Source organism: Phaenicophaeus curvirostris, chromosome 13 (genome assembly GCF_032191515.1).
Source record: "Phaenicophaeus curvirostris isolate KB17595 chromosome 13, BPBGC_Pcur_1.0, whole genome shotgun sequence".
NCBI classification, from domain to species: domain Eukaryota; kingdom Metazoa; phylum Chordata; class Aves; order Cuculiformes; family Cuculidae; genus Phaenicophaeus; species Phaenicophaeus curvirostris.
This window is the reverse complement of record NC_091404.1, coordinates 1,441,426-1,461,675: the sequence shown is the minus strand read 5'-3', so window position 1 is coordinate 1,461,675 and position 20,250 is coordinate 1,441,426. Positions and strand designations below refer to the sequence as shown.

The 20,250-nt window shown below is 52.1% G+C and overlaps 1 protein-coding gene across 7 annotated transcripts in view; it reads right to left on the bottom strand.

The window, feature by feature from the left end:
- Nucleotides 1-1,416: 1,416 nt before the first annotated feature.
- Nucleotides 1,417-20,250, bottom strand: part of ARHGAP36 (Rho GTPase activating protein 36) — a 28,866-nt gene continuing 10,032 nt past the window's right edge. For 4 of the 7 annotated variants that reach the window (XM_069867849.1, XM_069867852.1, XM_069867850.1 and 1 more), the window contains 7 exons: nucleotides 19,624-19,819; nucleotides 18,990-19,045; nucleotides 17,946-18,096; nucleotides 16,404-16,552; nucleotides 14,969-15,139; nucleotides 11,976-12,073; nucleotides 8,133-10,929 (listed from right to left, as the gene is read on the bottom strand). In XM_069867849.1, the coding sequence (XP_069723950.1) occupies nucleotides 10,791-10,929; nucleotides 11,976-12,073; nucleotides 14,969-15,139; nucleotides 16,404-16,552; nucleotides 17,946-18,096; nucleotides 18,990-19,045; nucleotides 19,624-19,819 (960 nt within the window). In that variant the 3' untranslated portion in view covers nucleotides 8,133-10,790. Of the gene's footprint in view, nucleotides 1,502-4,365; nucleotides 4,417-8,132; nucleotides 10,930-11,975; nucleotides 12,074-14,968; nucleotides 15,140-16,403; nucleotides 16,553-17,945; nucleotides 18,097-18,989; nucleotides 19,046-19,623; nucleotides 19,820-20,250 lie in introns of those variants that run through there. The other 3 variants (XM_069867851.1, XR_011338397.1, XM_069867854.1) reach the window with 3 other exon arrangements.

Here is a 20,250-nt window from a genome sequence, read left to right as displayed (position 1 = left end):
GAAAGAATCCACCTGGCAGTCGTGGTTCTCCTGTGGGTGACTCCCAGACATCTAGTAGGACAAATGTTAATGGATGCTCTTCCTGCACTCAGGAAGACTGCAATGTGTAGGTGTTGTGCAGCAAACGGGGACTGAGCTTAAACCAGACACTAAGCAGGAAAATAGAGTCTTTCTCTTCTACTAATTTTACAGAATAAGTATGTATTCATGACCTCCAAGACCCTTGCTCCTCTGTCAAAACAGTGAAAATGCTGCATTTGTTATAAAGTCACACCAGCATCTTTACAAGCTCTGTCTGCTTTTCTACCCATACCTGCACTCCAGCTTCTCTGCAGGCTTCAATGACTGCTTTGGTTCCCACAAAATTCACCTTATAAAACAGTTCCTTGTTGTCACCTGAAGGTGCTGGCGATGCGCAATGGAACACGACCGACACACCTCGCAAAGCTGGGAGCACAGCCTAGAAGACACAGTGCATGAGACAGCAAGGAAACAACAGCATTTACTTGGAGAAACAGGAAGGAAGAAAAACACAGTGGGTTTTCTCATGGAAATAAACCTGCTAAATTTCAAGTTGTGTTCCTTCTGTAAAGGTGAGCAGCCACAACAGGGTTAGCATCCAGGAGCTTCACAATGTCCTCTCCTTCTTGCTAGGCAAAAATACATTACATTGTCTTTTCTTTCCAGAGAAAACCTGGGAACTTTCCGAGACCTGGAGGCTACCCACACTTAACCACTTGCAATTGTCTCAAGCGCAGGTATGAGACTCAAAATTACCTGGAGACAGGAGTTTGAAAACCCAGTGAACAGCAGGTTTCACAGCCAGCAGCAACCCACAGCCCTGCCTGTGTGTGCCTGACTGGCATAACGCCCCAAGATGCGATACTGGCGCGGAGACGTCTCCTCACAGCGCACACAACTGGTTTTGCAAAGGCTCCCAGGCAGGACTGAGTTAAGGAAAGAGGCCTTAGCGTGCCCCAAGTGTCAGGGATGATGCATTCCGCCCTTCTCATGCAGCTGAGGGCCCACATGCAATTACCAGCAGTGACCGTAATTAGACTGTATAACTGCGCTAACGGCGATGCAAATACAGAAACAAGGTCTGTTCTTTTCACCTGCAAGCAGATATTAAGCATATTTCTTCAAACGTTCCACAGAAAACTGCTTAGACTACTGACTTCACAGGGAAAGGCTAGGGCATACCCACACACCCTTGTACAGTCCGTGCAATGCCCTCAGGTGTTTCAGAGTTTCAGGCAAGGCTCAGTAGTTGTTTGAATGGATCTTTATTTAAATGGCCATCCTGTCTATCTCCCCATCATGTATCGTTGCTCTGTACCTCTTTGTCACAGAGGTCTCCCAGGAAGAACTGCACTCTGTCATCATCGAATCGCTTCTGAATGTCGAACACGTTGACTGCGTAACCCTTCTCCAGGAGCCGCTCCACCATGTGCTGGCCTAAGAATCCTGACCCACCGATCACTGTGCATTTCTTACCAGCCTGCAGAGTCAGGGAGAAAAGCACTTGAGCAAGCAGACATACACCAACAAACTCAAGAGTGAACTGATCTGAACTTCCTGAGATCTTAACGTGCTGGAATTTTGCACAACTGCTCAGTAGCTAGTTTAATTGGAGGACTCTAAAATCAGATATCAAAACTCTTCAACATGTACTGTATGCAGTTCAACAAGGCCAGTTGTTGGGTCCTGCACTTGGGTCACAATAACCTCGTGCAGCTCCAAGCTTGGGTAAGAGCGACTGGAAAGCTGCCTGGCAGAAAAATCCCCGGGGGTGCTGGTCAACTGCAGCCAAACATGAGCCAGCAGTGGCCCAGGTGGCCAAGGAAGCCAACAGCACCTGGCTTGGATCAGCCATGGGGTGGCCAGGCTGACAATCCAGGAGCAGAGAAGGGATCATCCCCCTGGACTCAGCGCTGGTGAGGCTGCACCTCGAATCCTGGGTTCACTTCTGGGTCCCTCGGTGCAGGAAAGACATTGAGGAGCTGGAGCGTGTCCGGAGAAGGGAATAGAACTGGAATATGAGCACCCTGATCCAGTGGGAGGAACTGGCTGGGCTTTAAGGTCTCTTCCAACCCAAAATGTTCTATGGTTCTATAACCAGTTACTTAGAAAGGTGCATGCAAAGCAGAGTCTGATTAAAACAATTTTTAAAGCTCTAATGGCTTGGCCCAGTGCTCTATTTAGTTTTCACAGCTGCAACAGAACAGACAGCAGAGAAAGAACTCACACATCTAAGCACTGTGCAGCTCACTCTCCTTCTATTCCCCCACTACAACAGCTTTTGCACTTGCTTTACTCTTCAGCTTCCTGATTCTCTAAACTCTGTCACATGCCCCATCCCAGCATTCTCCTCCCTGGCTGAGGGCTCCAGCCTTCCCAGCTCTTCCTCAAAAGACAAATGTTCCGTACCACCAATATTTTTACTTGTTTTCCCTGTGCCATTTCTCGTTCCAGTGAGTTATTCATGAAATGAGAACACCTGAACTGCACACTGTGCTTGCGTAGTTCTGCGGCAGAAGGACGCCCTCTGCCTGGCTGGAAAGGTCAGGATCAGTTTCTACAGCACAGATGAGATAGTCCAGGTTTTCCTGTAGGATAGCTTTTCAATCATCCAAGCATAAGGACAGTATTCTCACTGGTGATGAGAAGCAGACTATTTAAATAGCCTTTAGTGTGTATTTATAATATGCAAAACAACACAACGCACACAGCTCTGGGGGAAGCACTAAGTGAAACAACGCGATGAGCAGGATCAGCACAGCAGCACCTCACAGCGCTGCACCTGGACTAACCAGCTGGTTTAAAACACACAGGTAGAAAGCCAGGCTACAGACGACTACAATGACTTTAAGATATGAAACACAGAACCATTAGGTTGGAAAAGACCTTAGAGATCATCAACTCCAACCGTACCTGTCTACTACTAAATCATGTCTCCAAGCAACTCTACCCACATTTTAAACACATCCAGGGATGGGGACTCCCCCACCTTCCTGAGCAGCCTCTGCCAGTGCTTGAGAGCCCTTTCAGTGAAGAAATCTTTCCTAATGTCCAGTCTAAACTTCCCCTGTTGCAGCCTGAAGCCATTCCCTCTTGTCCTATCACCTGTCACTTGGGAGAAGAGACCAACATCCAGCTCTCTGCAACCTTCTTCTACATAGCTGTAGAGAGCAATAAGGTCTCCCCTCAGCCTCCTTTTCTCCAGGCTAAAACAACCCCAGGACTCTCAGTTGCTCCTCATAAGACTTGTTCTCCAGCCCCTTCATTAGTTTCATTGCTCTCCTCTGGACTCGCTCCAGCCCCTCAATGTCTTTCTTAGGGCCAGGGGACCAAAACTGAACCCGGGATTCAAGGTGCGGCCTCACCAGTGCTGAATACAAGGGGAGAACCACTTCCCTGCTCCGGCTGGTCACGCTGTTTCTGACCCAAGCCAAGATGCCATTGGCCTTCTTGGCCACCTGGGCCACTGCTGGCTCACATTCAGTCGCTGCCAACCAACACTCCCAGGTCCTTCTCTGCCAGGCAGCTTTCGAGCCACTCTTCCCCAAGCCTGGAGTGCTGCACAGGATTTTTGGGTCCCAAGTGCAGGACTCTGCACTTGGCCTAGTTAAACCTCATTATGTTGGCCTCAGCCCATCAATCCAGCCTGTCCAGATCCCTTTGCAGAGCCTCCCTGCCCTCCAAATGATTGATACTTCCTCCCATTTTACAGTCATCCACAAACTTACAGAGGGCACATTCAATCCCCTCATCCAAGCCGTTAATAAAGATACTGAACAGAACTGGAACCCAGCACTGAGCCCTGGGGTACACCACCTGTTACCAGCCTCCAAATATCTACCACCTATCTAGCGTCACGCTGTGGAGAGACCAACAGCTTCTTCCCACTCTCCAACACAACACTATGTTGGTTTTTTGTTTCTCCACTTCCGAAAGAGCTGAGATTCACTGCTCTTCCCTAAGCTCCACATCAATGAATGAGAAAATAGTTCAAGTTTTAATGAAGGAGGCTGCAATGGCCCCTGTCTGCACTACAACATGGAATCATGTTATAAGGCACATTGAAATGATCCTGGAGTAACTAAATCACAGAATCACGGAATGGTTTGGGTTGGAAGAGACCTCAAAGCTCAAGCAGTCCCTGCCATGGGCAAGGCACCTCTCACCGGATTAGGGGCTCCAAGCCCCATCCAACTTGGCCTTGGACACCTCCAGGAATGGAGCAGCCACCACTGACCTAGGCACCACTCTCCTTTTTCAGCTGAAAACCATTACCTTCATCCTACAAAAATACATTTCTGCGAGACAAAACTTCATAAAGCATCACCGAAGTCACCAACTTACAGATCTGAGATGTGCAGCCATTTCTCGGACGAATCACTCTCACCTTGATCCCTTTAAGAAAGGAAAGCATCATTTTATTCACAACATAATACTTCACTTACTTAAGCATGCCAGTAACACAACTCAAATGTTTTAAGCAGGTTCCTATTTAGAGAAACCAAGGTTTGAAGCTATTATCCTAAAGCAGATGCACGAAAAGAACGAGTTGATTGTGCCCTGCCCTGCTGAACAAATAAGCAGCATGGGAGGAACTGTGGCATTAAACAGCTTTCTCAGAGGCATCATTTCAATACAATAAAACACCCTCGATAACAAAGGCACTGTCTTATTTTAGTTGATATCAGCTTCTGACCCTTCCTCCAAGTCTGAGTATTTATAAGCATAGAATAGTTTGGGTTCGAAGGGACCTCAAAGCCCATCCAGTTCCACCCTCTGCCACGTCCCACTGCATCAGGGGCTCCAAGCCCCATCCAACCTGTCCTTGAACACCCCCAGGGATGGGGCAGATAGAGCTTCTCTGGGCAACCTGGGACAGGGCCTCCCCACACTCATCGTGAAGAAACTCCTCCTTATGTCCAGTCTAAATCTTCCCCTCTCCAATTTAAAGCCATTGCCCCTCATTCTATCACTACAGGCCTTTTTACAAAGTCCCTCCTCAGCCTTCTTGCAACTCCTTCATGTACAGGAAGGTCACTATAAGGTCTCCTCGGAGCCTTCTCTACTCCAGGCTGAACAACCCCAATTCTCTCTGCCTCTCCTTGGACAGGAGATTCTCCAGCCCTCAGATCATGCTCGTAGCCCTCCTCTGGACCTGTTCCAACAATCCGAAAAACATGAACACAATTACAGGGTTGGGCAATCCCCTCTTCAAAAATATAGCTTGGTTGTGAGGAACAGCCCCATAAAACTGAAGGTTGAGCATTCTAGCAGCACCAAGTCCTCCTGTTCCCCACCGGCACCCATTGGTGCTCCTCAGCCAAGGCAGGGGAGCCAGCAGTGGGATTTTTTCACATCACAGGCTGTTGATGCCACTAGTTTCATCACAACACACTCTTCCTCCCAGCAACAGTGAATAAAATTCCCTACTCAGCTGGGACCGTACTGTGCCGGGTGCAAGTGAAAGACAGAAAAAGGCAAGGCGCCTCTCTAGATCCATTTCCAGCACAGAGACTCCTGGTGGCTTTATAGGCACTTCGAACTAACAGTCGAGGAAACTAAAGCCTCCCCACAGCTCCCACACCCTGCCCCACGTCCCCACCCAGGCTCCCCATCCCAGCTCCCCTCTCCACATCCCCCCAGCTCCCCACACCCCCAACAACCTGCCCCACACCCCAGCTCCCCCCACACCCCCGCAGCCTCCTCCTATCTCCACACAACCCTTCCCACCAACTCCCCACACCCCCAACCTGCCCCACAGCCTCCTCGCATCTCCCCATAACCCACCCCTCCCCACATCTCGGATGTGGGGGGGGTTGTTAGGGGTGTGGGGACCTGGGTCCCCCAGGTCCCCACACCCCTAACAACCCCCCCCACATCCCAGCTCTCCCCACATCCCCCCCCTCACTCACCACCCTTCGCTCCCCCAGCCCCGTCTCAGCCCCTCGCGCCCCGCCCCTCCCCGGCCCCGCCCCCCGTGCCCCGCCCACCAATCGGCGCGGGCGCTCGGGTCAGGCCCCGCCCCTCGGCCCCTCGGCCCCGCCCCTTCCCGCGCTGGGGCGAGCATCGCGCCAGCCGGATGCCGCGCGCTGATTGGCCCGCAGGCTCCTCTTAGCCACGCCCACCTCCCCGTCCCGGCCAATAGCGCTCCTTGACCCGCCCGCCCCTGTCGGCACAGAGCGGCCTTTGGCCACGCCCCTGTCCCGTGTCGGCCAATGGCGGTCCTTGGCCACGCCCCCAGTGGCCAATAGCGCCGCTTAGCCCCGCCCCCCGGCCAGCAGGGACCTTGGGCCCCGCCCTCAGGCTCTTGTCGGCCAATAGCAGCCTCTGGCCCCGCTGGGGAGGGGCTCCTGATCAGGGAGGGCAGGGAGAGGGTGAGGGGGAATGGTTTTCAGCTGCAAGAGGGGAGATTGACATGAAATCTCAGGAAGAAATGTTTTGGTGTGAGGGTGAGGAGCCACTGGCCCAGGTTGCCCAGAGCAGTGGTGGCTGCCCCATCCCTGGAGGTGTTCAAGGCCAGGTTGGATGGGGCTTGGAGCCCCTGATCCAGTGGGAGGTGTCCCTGCCCATGGCAGGGGTGGAACTGGATGGGCTTTGAGGTCCCTTCCTACCCAAACCATTCCATGATTCTGTGATTCCTTATTGTAAGATGATATAGAATTAGTAACTTCTACCCTCTGGTAAGGGTTGTAAAAGTGAGGAAATAGGGGATGGAGGCCCTGATGCAAGGAGGGGATGAGTGTGTGCTCCAGCACCACAAACCCTTCATGCTGGCCCTGCCACCCGGTCAGAAAGGACCAAACTGGACCCAGATCAACACCAGCCTCACTCAGCAGCTTGTGTTCCTGTCCTGGGGGTGGGAGAGGCTGTCCTGGGACGTCTCACGCTGACACATCTATAATCTGCAATTTCCTTCTGTATTTGCTCGCTAGATTCCTGGGAATAAAATGACAGTTGCAAACTTGGCCACAATCTTTGGTCCCAACATCCTGCAGAAAGAGAAGCCTGGAGAGAAAGATGCTGGTGCCATGAACTTTGAAGACAGCGCTGCCATCATACTGGTACTCCAGAGACTGATTGAACACTACCAGACCTTGTTCATGGTAGGTGAGGCTTTCTCAGGGCAGCTTCTCTAGACCTGTCATAGAATCACAGAATCACCAGGTTGGAAAAGACCCACTGGATCATCAAGTCCAACTATTCCCATCAATCACTAAACTGTGCCCCTCAGCCCCTCGTCCAGCCGTCCCTTAAACCCCTCCAGGGAAGGTGACTCAACCCCCTCCCTGGGCAGCCTCTGCCAGTGCCCAATGACCCTTTCCGTGAAAAAACTGTTTTCCAAACATGAGCTCAGGCGGAGCTGGAGCCAAAAGCTCCAAATGAGCAAAGGCCAGACCGTTTAAAGTTCAGAACAACATGAAAACGAGTCCTCAGAAAGCGATAGGAATCATAGAATCTTAGAATCAACAGGTTGGAAAAGACCTTTTGGATCATCGAGCCCAACCATTCCTATCAACCGCTAAACCATGTCCCCAAGCACCTCATCCACCCATCTTTTAAACCCCTCCAGGGTTGGTGATGCCACCACCTCCCTGGGCAGCCTCTGCCACTGCCCCATCACCCTTTCTGTGAAAAATATCTGAGGAGACTGCCAGGAAAATTTATCCACGCACATAAGCAGGAAACCTGCCATGTCCCAGCCCCTGCCCGGCTACACACAAGTGATGGAGCTCGCTCCTCGCACTGCCCACGCTAAGAAAGGGCTCTTGCCTCCGAAAACTCAAAAACAAGCCCTAAAGAGCTGATTTGCTGGTGTTTTCAGTATCTCCCCCTACCTGCCTGGCCCTGTTGTGCTCCAGAGCAAACCAAGAGGAGCTGCTGTGCAGAAGAGTCCGTCCTAATCCCTAACGTAATCATAGAAATCAATGAACAACAAAGCCCTCGTATTGTGATATTTAAGGAATAAAACAATGAGGGCTGCAGAAGACCAGCATCTGGCCAGCACTTCAGGAGCCAAAAAAGACTGAAGGACAAGATAACCCTGATTTCAAATCTAATAGAGGAATTCCAAAGGTGGCCAGATGCCAACGAACAAGAGGTGGGGGCTGCTTTGTGACCTCTGACTCAATAAAGGACCATGGGGAGTGTGCACGAAGGGTGGACCCCAAGTATAATATGTATTGGGAAATGTGATTAATATGCATGATTTTTACAAGAAACAGAATATATATGAATAAATTCAGTGTATAAAAACCTGCTACTCGTAGTCACTGGCATATAAGATAGAAGTATTGATCTCCCCTGTAAATTGGTGCTACGTTAAAAGAATGCCTGCTTCTTAAGACCCTCAGTTGATGTTAAGAAGTTTCTTTTCCCAATTTCAGTGATACCCCCCATTCTCTACACACACCAGTTCTCCTCCCACCACAGCCTTCACCAGCTTCCCAACTGCCTGCCTCCTTCTGAGCCCTCTTCAGCTACATTTCCTTTGAAGCTAGACCTAAATCATGAACGTGACAATGGACGTTTCAAGCCAAGGAATTATAAATTACATGAGCTCAGAAGATAGATGGCTGATAAAAAAATGTCACATGCAGAATTCACAGACATCTCTTTTGCTGTCGCTTTGTCTTCCCCTTCCACACCAGGGATGGAGACTCCACCACTGCCCTGGACACCCTCTTCCAGCGCTTCAACACTGTTTTAGCAAAGAAAGTGTTCCTGATGTGCAATCTAAACCTCCATTGGCACAACTTGAGGCCATTCCCTCTCGTCCTGTCACTGAGCAACCCTCCCTACACCACCGTTTCACTCAGGGGTGACCCAGCCTGCAGGGGTTGCTGGGGAAGGGGCTGCCAGGCCGTGTCTGGCAGAGGAAATGGAAAGAAAAGAACAGAATACATTTGCTGATTATGATAGTCTTGTCCTACCAGCTAGAAATGTACATTAATACATAACTGGCAGTGGCTTCCACAACTTCGAGCGCCGGGTACAGTAGTAGGAACACCACTAGGATCAAACCAAAGCAGACATAGCTCAGCCAAAGATCATCAAAAGACACCATAATCTGTAAAACCCATTAGAAATTCCACTTACTGAATATTAACTTAAGGAAAATTGAAGTTTATAATCCTCAGAATACATGCTTCCCTCTTACTACACCAGCGAATACATTTTGGGGTCAACGCAGTGTTTTCTGTCCATAAAATAAGCAGTTTGAGACCTGGGTTCAAACAAAACAAGCTGTGATTCATTCCAAGCGTGGCAGGCCAGGATGTCTTTGCAATGACGGTGCTGTTGCGTTAGCTCCACGGCCATTCCCATAGCTCCCAGAGAACTTTCTCTCCGCACAAGCCTGTGACACAACACGCAGTAAATGGGATTGCAAAGCACCAAAGCATGGGGCTGGAGGCCATTTGGAGGGGAGAGGTTCTCGTCCCCAGACAGGGACATCATGAAGCCACCCTGCAGTCCCTGCCACCCAGTGTGCTGCATGAAGGTTTAATAAGTAAGTTTGCAGATGACAGGAAAGCGGAGTGGAGGTGTTGACGCTCCTGAGGGCAGAGAGGACCTGCAGAGGGATCTGGAGAGGTTGGAGATCTGGGCAATCACCAACCACATGGAGTTGAACAAGGGCAAGTGCCGGGTTCTGCAGCCGGGACACGGCAGCCCTGGCTGGACAGACAGACCGGGGATGAGAGGCTGGAGAGCAGCTCTGCGGGAGGGGACATGGGGATCCTGGTCGAGGGCAAGTCGGACATGAGCCAGCAGTGCCCTGGCAACCAAGGGGAGCAACCATGTCCTGGGGTGCATCCAGCACGGTGTGAGCGCTGGGGGCAGTTCTGGGCACCACAGGATGAAAAGGATCTAAAGCTGCTGGAAAGCGTCCAGAGCAGGGCACGGAGCTGGGGAAGGGTTTAGAGGGGAAGAGTGTGAGGAGCGGCTGAAGGTGCTTAGTCTGTTCAGCCTGGAGAAGAGGAGACTGTGCTCTGCAGCTTCCTCAGCAGGGGAGGAGGAGGAGCAGGCACTGAGCTCTTCTCCCTGGCCACCAATGACAGGACCAGAGGGAATGCCAGGAAGATGGGTCGGCGGAGGCTTATGTTGGACACGAGGACGAGGTTCTTCCCCAGAGGGTGGTGGAGCCCTGGAACAGCTCCCAGAGAAGCAGTCACGGAGCTGAGCCTGAAAATATTCCAGCAGCATTTGGCCAAGTTCCTCAGCCCCACGGTGTGAATGTTGGGGTGTCCCATGCACGGACAGGAGTTGGACTCGATGGTCCTTGTGGGTCCCTTCTAACTCAGGACATTCTATCATACTAACCATGAGCCAGAAGTTCATGCACAGCTCCAAGGGCAGGAACTTCAAGCCTCAAAGCCTTGTGAAGCAGTAGAGCACAGGGCGATGCTGACCTTCAGACCTACAAGCAGGCTGCAGCCAACGGCAGTGGCTTTCTGGCTCGCTGGCCTTCGCACAGCACTGCTGGCACCACCTTGTCTGCACAGCTGCTGCACGAACACAGGAGTTTCTTGGTTGCCGTCTCCCAACACACTCATACACAGAAAGCCTTTCTGCTGGCCACCTGGCGATGCCTCTCCTGCTGTGGGTCTGCCAACACCAGAACCTGGTCTGTCTGCTGGTTGCAAGGATGCTCCCACAGGCACCTTCACTTATCCACTTCTCCAAGTGGGACAGAAGACTTTTTTTTTGCTGGGGAAAAGTTGCCCAGTTTTGTCCACATCAGATGGTGTAGAGGGCACAGACAAGGCTCGCTAAATGCCAACGTCCAGGTTTAGGAAAGAAACGTTCCTGTACAACTCTGAGGAGACTGAGCTGCTCTGCAGGGTACAGGTGGGGCCAGGCAGCAGGTGTGGAGCATGATCTTCTGCTGAATCCTCACTCGCCATGCTCCTAAGAAAGCAGAAAAAGAGAAAGATGCTCCTTGCAAACAGCTTCTGCTGCCAACTCCACACCCAAATGGCCTCTAGCAGTGACCCAGAAGATTTGCCATCTCTCTGAGCAGCCCCAAAAGGAACAGAGACAGATAAGGAACAGTAGGATGGATGACTCATAAGGTCTGTGGTCCAGGACACTGTTTCACACAGCACAGTTCATGATTGCTGCAGGAGTCACCAGCACTACAAGGAGACCAAAAGCTGCTGAGCGTGCCCTGCTTTCGAGCACAGAGAAGCAAAATGCCTCCTGTCTTATTGCCATGATCATAGAATCATAAAGTGGTTTGGCTCGGAAGGAACCTCAAAGCCCATACAGTTCCACCCCCTTGCCGTGGGCAGGGACACCTGGATCAGGTTGCTCCAAGCCCCGCCACATCCAACCTGGACTTGAACACCTCCAGGGATGGGGCACAAGGCCCTTTTCCCCCACCTTTTTGAATCACAGGGACAAGCATGAGCTCACATTCCGAGCCCGTGTGGGACTATCTTAGCCAGCAGCCAGAAAACAGACATTCAGACAGAGCTGGCAGCCCCAGCCCCACGCGCACACGGGTGCACACAGAGCAGGCTGAAAGTGCACGGAGACTGAGGGTGAAGAAAATGGGGAGAGGGCTAGTGATGGAGCTGAAAATGGAGCAGGCATCGGTGTGCGATCCCGAGAGGCTGGAGCTGCAGAGGAGCCTGGGGGTGCAGCAGAACAGAAGCTGTGTGCACAGAGAAAATGTGTTTGGGGGGGAATTCTGATACAGGGCAGGCTGCGCTAAAGGAGAGAGGATGGCACAGGGGAGGGGAAAGGGAGGATGGGGACAGAAAAGCTGGGAGGCTTCAGCTGTTGGCACAAAGAGTGAAGGATTGTAGCTGGGGAATTCATGACCAAAAGTGATGGAAGGAGCAGGCAAGATGGGCAGGAAGACGAGCAGGATTTGTCCGCAGCACAGTGAGCAGCCCTGCCGCAGGAGGTCCTTGCCCTGCGTGGTGGCCTCCAGCAGCGCTGCCACTTACGGTGCCATGTTGAACTTCCTGCGCAGAAGGTAGTCGATGACATCGGGGTCTGTCTGAAACAGCCTCCTCAGGATGTGACACTGCATTTCTGTAGAGACCTGGGAGGGAAACACAGATACACTGGTTCACAGCATCTCCTCCTCTCTGGAGGAGGACAAGCAGAGGCAGCCAAAGACAGCAGAAGGACTCCAGGTCAATATGTGCTCACAGACCCACTGCGTTGGCCTCATGTCCCACAAACCTCCTGGGGGTCTGAGCAGGATCTCAGCCCCTGTTTTTCCCACACTAATTCTGGTCCTTTGGCTCCCTGTAGATCTGACGATTGCTACAAGGCTTTTGGGGGACCTGAAATGTCACATTTCTCTGCAGGGACCGGAGTTGGACTTGATCCTTGTGTGTCCCTTCCAACCCAGGACATCCTAGGATTCTATGAAATGGACTTTTCTGGGATGTCTCTGGAATTTCTCAGGTCGTCTCCTAAACCAGGGCCAGGAGGACTGCTCAGGGTAAGCTCCTGCTGCTCTAGACAGTTTCTGATGGGGTTTCAAACCAGCTGCACAGCCTCCACTGGGTTATCTCCAGGGAAAGAAGCCACTCCAGCTCTGCATGACTTGGGGGCTGCTTCAGAGAGCAGGTGTCCACACAAAGCATCCGTGGTGCTTCAGCCAGAACCTTGCTGCACATCTTTATCAATGACCTGGATAAAGGCATTGATGCACCCTTGGCAAGTTCACAGATGACACTAAGCTGGGTGGAAGTGTGGATCTGCTGGAGGGTAGGGAGGCTCCAAAGGGATCTGAGCAGGCTAGAGTGATGAAATGAGACTAGTGGGATGCAGTTTTCACAAGGCCAAATATTGGGTCCTGCACTTGGGGCACAACAACCCTGTCCAGCTACAGACTAGGAGAAGTCTGGCTGGAAAGCTGCCTGGAGGAGAAGGACCTGGGGGTGTTGGTTGACAGCGACTGAACATGAGCCAGCAGCGGCCCAGGTGGCCAAGAAGGCCAATGGCATCTTGGCTTGGATCAGAAACAGTGTGGCCAGCAGGTCCAGGGAGGTTCTTCTCCCTCTGTACTCGGCACTGGAGAGACCGCTCCTCGAATCCTGTGTTCAGTTCTGGGCCCCTCACCACGAGAGGGAATGGCCTCAAGCTCCACCAGGAGAGGTTCAGACTGGACATTAGGAAAAAAAATTTCACCAAAAGAGTCATCAGGCAGTGGAACGGCTGCCCAGGGAGGTGAAGGAGTCCCCATCCCTGGAGGTGTTTAAAAGACAGGTAGATGAGGTACTTAAGGATATGGTTTAGTGTCAGATAGGTGTGATTGGACTCAATGATCTCAGAGTTCTTTTCCAAATTGATGATTCTATGATCCTATGGGGCCCTCCCACTCAACCACTTCTGAGCAACCCCACCTGCCCTCAGGTGCTGCACCACACTGCTCCATCCTTCTCCATCGGCACCTCGCACAGTGGCAGAGGGAAGCACGGAGCCTGGAGAGGGGCCCTCAACCCATCATGACTCCCTGGCACCCGCAGTCAGAGTGGAGGGTGCAACAATGAAGGCACGACATCCACCTGAACAACCATGCAAAGGAGGATTTGGCCAGGAGAAGATACAGGGACTCGCTGCTGCCTGGATGTGCCCCATGGGAGTGTGGAGAGAGGATGGAGCCACACTCTTCCCAGAGGTGCCTGGGCACAGAACGAGATGCACAGCAGGAACAAGCTGTACCAGGGCACTTCTGAAAGGAGAAGATTCTTCCCCTGTGGGTGGTGCAACCTTGGGAAGGGACCAAGAGAGGTCAGAGCTCTCCATCCCTGGAAATCAGTAAACCCCAGCTGGATGCAGCTCTGCTCTGGCCTTGGAGTGAGCCCTGATCTGGTTGGTCTGGAGGCCCCAGAGCTCTCTTCCTAGAAAAAAAATGCTACGTGAATCTAAAAGATGCTTTTGGGAACTCCAGGTTGAGTCATAGAATCATAGCATCATTGAGGTTGAAAACACCTTTAAAGCCATCTGCTCCAGCAGAGACATTTAAAACATGGGTAGGTGAAGTACTCAGGGATCTGGTTTAGTAGTGGACAGGTACGGTTGGACTTGATGATCTCAAAGATCTTTTCCAACCTAGTGATTTTCTGATTCTTAAATCATCCACTGAAGTGATCCTGTCCTTCACTGCCCTCACCTGCTCTCCCCAGGACTGCTTGAGGCTGTGGTATCTCCACCCCATGCCATTGCCTTCCAGCTCCTTCCCTCTTCTTTCCCCTCCTCACTGGGACTTTGAGAAAGAAACAGGACTGAGGTGCCACTCCTGCAGGTGGTGTTGGCCAGTCGTGCCCTATCCCAAAGGAGCTGAGTCAGATGTCACCAGAGAGGAAAGGAATGAATCACATTTTCACAAGCCGACTTGAGTCCTCTGCCACTAAGTGGGGCTGTGAATACATCCTTCCTTCTGCTGTTAAAAGGGCTCCGAGGGGAAGGAAAGGGCTCCGCGAATCCTGTGTTCAGCTCTGGGCCCCTCACCACAAGAAGGATGTTGAGGCTCTGGAGCGAGTCCAGAGAAGAGCAACAAAGCTGGTGAGGGGGCTGGAGAACAGGCCTTATGAGGAGCGGCTGAGAGAGCTGGGGGTGTTTAGCCTGGAGAAGAGAAGGCTGAGGGGAGACCTCATTGCTCTCTGCAACTACCTGAAAGGAGGTTGTGGAGAGGAGGGAGCTGGGCTCTTCTCCCAAGTGACGGGGAAAAGGACAAGAGGGAATGGCCTCAAGCTCCACCAGGGGAGGTTCAGGCTGGACATTAGGAAAAAATTTTTCACAGAAAGGGTGATTGGGCAGTGTCCGAGGCTGCCCAGGGAGGGGGTTGAGTCACCTTCCCTGGAGGGGTTTAGTGATTGATGGGAATAGTTGGACTTGATGATCCAGTGGGTCTTTTCCAACCTGGTGATTCTGTGATTCTATGAAAGGTCTAGAGAAGCTGCCCTGAGAAAGCCTCACCTACCATGAACAAGGTCTGGTAGTGTTCAATCAGTCTCTGGAGTACCAGTATGATGGCAGCGCTGTCTTCAAAGTTCATGGCACCAGCATCTTTCTCTCCAGGCTTCTCTTTCTGCAGGATGTTGGGACCAAAGATTGTGGCCAAGTTTGCAACTGTCATTTTATTCCCAGGAATCTAGCGAGCAAGTACAAAAGGAAATTGCAGATTATAGATGTGTCAGCGTGAGACGTCCCAGGACAGCCTCTCCCACCCCCAGGACAGGAACACAAGCTGCTGAGTGAGGCTGATGTTGATCTGGGTCCAGTTTGGTCCTTTCTGACTGGGTGGCAGGGCCAGCATGAAGGGTTTGTGGTGCTGGAGCACACACTCATCCCCTCCTTGCATCAGGGCCTCCATCCCCTATTTCCTCACTTTTACAACCCTTACCAGAGGGTAGAAGTTACTAATTCTATATCATCTTACAATAAGGAATCACAGAATCATGGAATGGTTTGGGTAGGAAGGGACCTCAAAGTCCATCCAGTTCCACCCCTGCCATGGGCAGGGACACCTCCCACTGGATCAGGGGCTCCAAGCCCCATCCAACCTGGCCTTGAACCCCTCCAGGGATGGGGCAGCCACCACTGCTCTGGGCAACCTGGGCCAGTGGCTCCTCACCCTCACACCAAAACATTTCTTCCTGAGATTTCATGTTAATCTCCCCTCTTGCAGCTGAAAACCATTCCCCCTCATCCTCTCCCTGCCCTCCCTGATCAGGAGCCCCTCCCCAGCTTTCCTGGAGCCCCTTTCAGCACTGGAAGCTTCTCTAAGATCTCCCCACAGCCTTCTCTTCTCCAGGCTGAACAACCCCAACTCTCTCAGACTTTGAACAAGGGATAAAAGAAGTCTCTGAAACACAGAAAGACTTAGAGCTCCAATTGTCCAGAGAAACTAAAATCAAGCTCAATGCACCACTGCAAATCCTTTATGAAAGCTGGAGGTAGAAAACCAGACTTAGTCCACAAGAAATGCAGATACACACTCAGGTCTCTCTGGGGTCACTGCAATAGAGAAAATCACTTAGCTGGGCTGAAAGCAACCCAGACCGGCCATGGACAAGGGGATTCTTCAACAATTTGGTCTTGCCAGAGGATTCATCCAGGCTAACAAAAATAAACTTTGCTTCATTAGGACATTAGGAAAAAAATTTTCATGGAAAGAATCACTGGGCACTGGCAGAGGCTGCCCAGGGAGAGGGTTGAGTCCCCTTCCCTGGAGGGGTTTAAGGGATGGGTGGATGAGGTGCTGAGGGACATGGTTTAGTGATTGATGGGGATGGTTGAACTCGATAATCCAGTGGGTCTTTTCTGACCTGGTGATTCTATGATTCTATGATCTTAAGCAACAAAGTTCAAGCAGCCCCTTCTTTGTGCAGTTCACCTCTTCAGGCTGGCCTTACCTCCTGGCCGTCGGGGCCCCAGGAGCTCTTGGCATGCTGGGCCACCTTGCTGAGGAAGCACAGGAGCCGGTGCAGCGTGTCGCTGTGGCAGGGGGGCAGCAGGAAGAGCAGCAGCTGGAGGGTGGCGAGCTGCGCCGGACGCTCCATACCTAGGCAGAGAGCAACCTGTTAATTAGTGCAGTTCCCAGCCCTCATTTACATCCACAGTAATGAGCTCTGGAGGAAACCAGACCAGCATCCTACCCTTCATCCCATTCATGCAGGGAGCAACTTACGGGAAGCACCTGAGGGCCTTGGGGCTTTTTAACCTGGAGAAGAGGAGGCTGAGGGGACACCCCATTGCTCTCTGCAGCTCCTGGAAAGAACGTTGTGGTGAGGTGGGTGCTGGGCTCTTCTTCCAAGTAAGAAGTGATGGGACAAGAGGAAATGGCCTCAAGTTGTACTAGGGGATGGTTAGACTGGATATTAGGGAAAATTTCTTTCCTGAGAGAGTGGTGAAGTGCTGGCAGAGGCTGCCCAGGGCAGTGGGGGAGTCTCCATCCCTGGAAGGGTTAAAAAACCGTGTGGCTGTGGTAACTGGGGATGTGGTTTACATGGTAGGATTGGGCTGATGGTTGGACTGGGTGAGCTGAAAGGGCTTTTCCAACTGTAATGATTCTATAAGCACTCTGGGAGATCCCTGCAAGAGCTGCAGCAGGACGGCATTTGGTGTGGTACAGCCCCATAGTCAAAGCCAGACTGATTCTGATCCAGCAAGAAAGACGGAAAGAAAAAGAAACAGGAAAAAAAAACAGACAGGAAGAAAGAATGAACACACAGACTGCAGCGAGTACACGTGGCAGCACACGCCCAGTGCCGGGGCTCTCAGGCAGTTTCGGCAAGGAAGGGTCTGGGCGCCAAGCATTTGAAAAATTGTACAAGATCTCATCTCAATCTCCTCTCTTGCAACTCAAAACCCTTCCCCTCATCCTTTCCCTGATCAAGAGCCCCTTCCTAGCTTTCCTGGAGCCCCTCTCAGTGCTGGAAGGCAAGGACAGGTTGGTTTCCCCTCCTGCTTTGCAGTTCAGGTGTGCTGAATGCTCTAAGACCTGAGCTTCAGGGCAGAAGCTTCCCTGTGCGCCTGTGTCCCCCTCTCCACCCGTCCCGTCGGGCTCCCTGACGAGGCACAGCCCACCGGGGTGGACCTGCTCGTTTTTGATGTTGAAGCAGGCATTTGGGGATTTGGAGAACCAGTTCTGACAACAGAAGGCTGGTAAAAGGGAAGCAAAGACGTGGTGAAGGAGACAAAGAAAAAGCGATGCCGGGAGCCACGGAAACTGCCCAAAATCTTGGTCATGAAAATATAGAGGGCAGGGCAACCTGGGCAGAGCATTTGGAAAGACCCACTTACAGGCACTGCAAGGTGCTGGGCTGAGCTGAGTGGTCCTGAGACCTGGTACTGAGCCAGGTCGTTGCACAAGAAGAAAATCCCCCTTTTTATCTTGCAAAAGCAAACGGGGTGGGTGGATGCACAGGGTGAGTCTCTGCGCTCCAGGTACTCACTGGCTGTGCTGAGGAAGGCTCCATAGAGCTCTCCAGGAATCAGTGAATCCGGCATGTCCCGAAGAAATTCTTTGAGCAGAGCAGCCACATCATGAACACTCTGATGCTCGTCCAGGAAAACATCCAGCCCTTGGTCAAACTCTTCCCTCAGCTTAAAGATAGAAAAAAATTAGAAAAATAAAAGCAACAGTCAGTTCCTCCTCTTTATACAAGCCAAGCTGTCATGATCTAAATCACAGAATGGTAGAATGTCCTGAGTTGGAAGGGACCCACAAGGAACATCAAGTCCAACTCCTGTCCCTGCACAGGACACCCCAACATTCACACGGTGGGGCTGAGGGCCTTGGCCAAATGCTGCTGGAATATTGTCAGGTTCAGCACCGTGACTGCTTCCCTGGGAGCTGTTCCAGGGCTCCACCACCCTCTGGGGAAGAACCTCGTCCTCATATCCAACCTAACCCACTCCTGGCATCTTCCTGCCATTCCCTCCAGTCCTGTCGTTGGTGGCCAGAGAGAAGAACTCAGCACCTGCTCCTCCTCCTCCCCTGGTGAGGAAGCTGCAGAGCACAATAAGGTCTCCCCTCAGTTTCCTCTTCTCCAGGCTGAACAGACCAAGCGACTTCAGCCGCTCCTGATACAGCTTCCCCTCTAAACCTTTTACCATCTGCCCCTGTGCAGAGCTTCTGCAGTGGCAGGACAGGAGGATTGTCTACCTGATGCAGGGCACCACCAAAACAGCATTCCAGAGCCCAACAGAGACCACTGGACCAGAAGGAGCTGCTGGCTGGTGAAAGGAGCCCAGAGGAGGCTCTGACACGACAACAGGGGATGGAGGTTCAGCTGATAAGGACAGCTTGGAGAGGTGATGCCCCCTCTCCATGGCTGGGAGAAGGTTCCAGCAGCGGCTAACTGGTCATACAGTGTGTCTGTGATATTTTAGGCTTCTCCATGCCAATGTCTGCTTCATTCGTTCCCCACCCACACAAACACTGGTCCTTTGGATGGAGAACTGCTACAGAGCCTGCACTCCAGGTCTCACGTTACCTGCTGAACTCTTTTCTTGGAGCTCCCAACACGGAAGATTCCCACCGTTTGGAGACCTGGGAGACAGACAGGTTAGTGGTCTGCATTCCCACAGCCCCCTGCCACCCCGGCTGGTCCTTGGAGCACCTCAACACCATGGAAAGGACACAAAGCGAGGCAATGTGTCCTCCCCCACTCCTGGCAGAGGTGTTAAAAGAAAGGGTCTGGAGCCACAAGATCTCCTGGAGTTGTCTGTGGGTCGGGGTGATCCCATCGGTGATCGCTCTGAGCTAGACGCTGGGTTTGCAGGGGATGTTGTAGCCAAAGCGCACCAGGAGATGCGTCACTGAACGCAGGGTGACATTTGCCTCTTAGCCCAATCCAGAGAACTCTCCTCAGGTGGCTTTTTGGGAACACAGAATCACAGAAAATCCTAAGTTGGAAGGGACCCACGAGGATCATGATGTCCAACTCCTGTCCCTGCACGGGACAACCCCAAAACTCCCACCATGTGTCTGAGGGTATTGTCCAAACGTACTTTGCCCCAGACACCAGCTGCCTCCTACCATCTCAGGGACCAGCCAGGCCCACCGGCTATGATGGGTTTTACCACCCTACCGTGAGACGGGCCATCTGGCTGGAGAGACGTATTTACCGTGTGTTTCGATGTGTTTGCAACATCTCTCCACAATCCGAGGGACCTGCCAGGAGATGGGATTGAGGCTCAGCATCTTTTTCTTGCCCAGGCTTCTCTGTGGATCCAGCTCGTGGGGGTGCGACAACTGCAGTGCCTCCAGCAGCTTGGAAGCGTTGTCACTCAGGTCGGTGATGGAGTCCACGGACATTGCCCCCTGAGATGGAGCAGAGGTGATTCACAGTGTGGTAGGAACTACCCCACAAGATCCCAATCACTGCTGTGACCTCAGAAGTTGGTGAGACAAGAGAAGCATCGCCTCCAAATGAACACAGAGGTCTACAGAACCTGTCTGGGGTTGCAAGAGAACCACAGAGAAACCTTTCTTCCCATTTATATGCACTGCTCTGAGTGCGATGTGTTTCTAGAGACAGCCTTCCTACTGGGGAGACCCTACGCCACTAGCAGATGTGGAGAAAGAGGAAACATCCCCAAATCTTTCACCTTTGACTGCACAAAACACTGGATTGAGCTACCAGTATTGGAGCTGCTTTACACCAGGGGCTGCTGGCGCTTAGCAAGAGGCAGGCGTGGGTCTCTGCTCCGAAGAGATGAAGCCAACCAAACCCAGCCTCCTACCCACCTGAC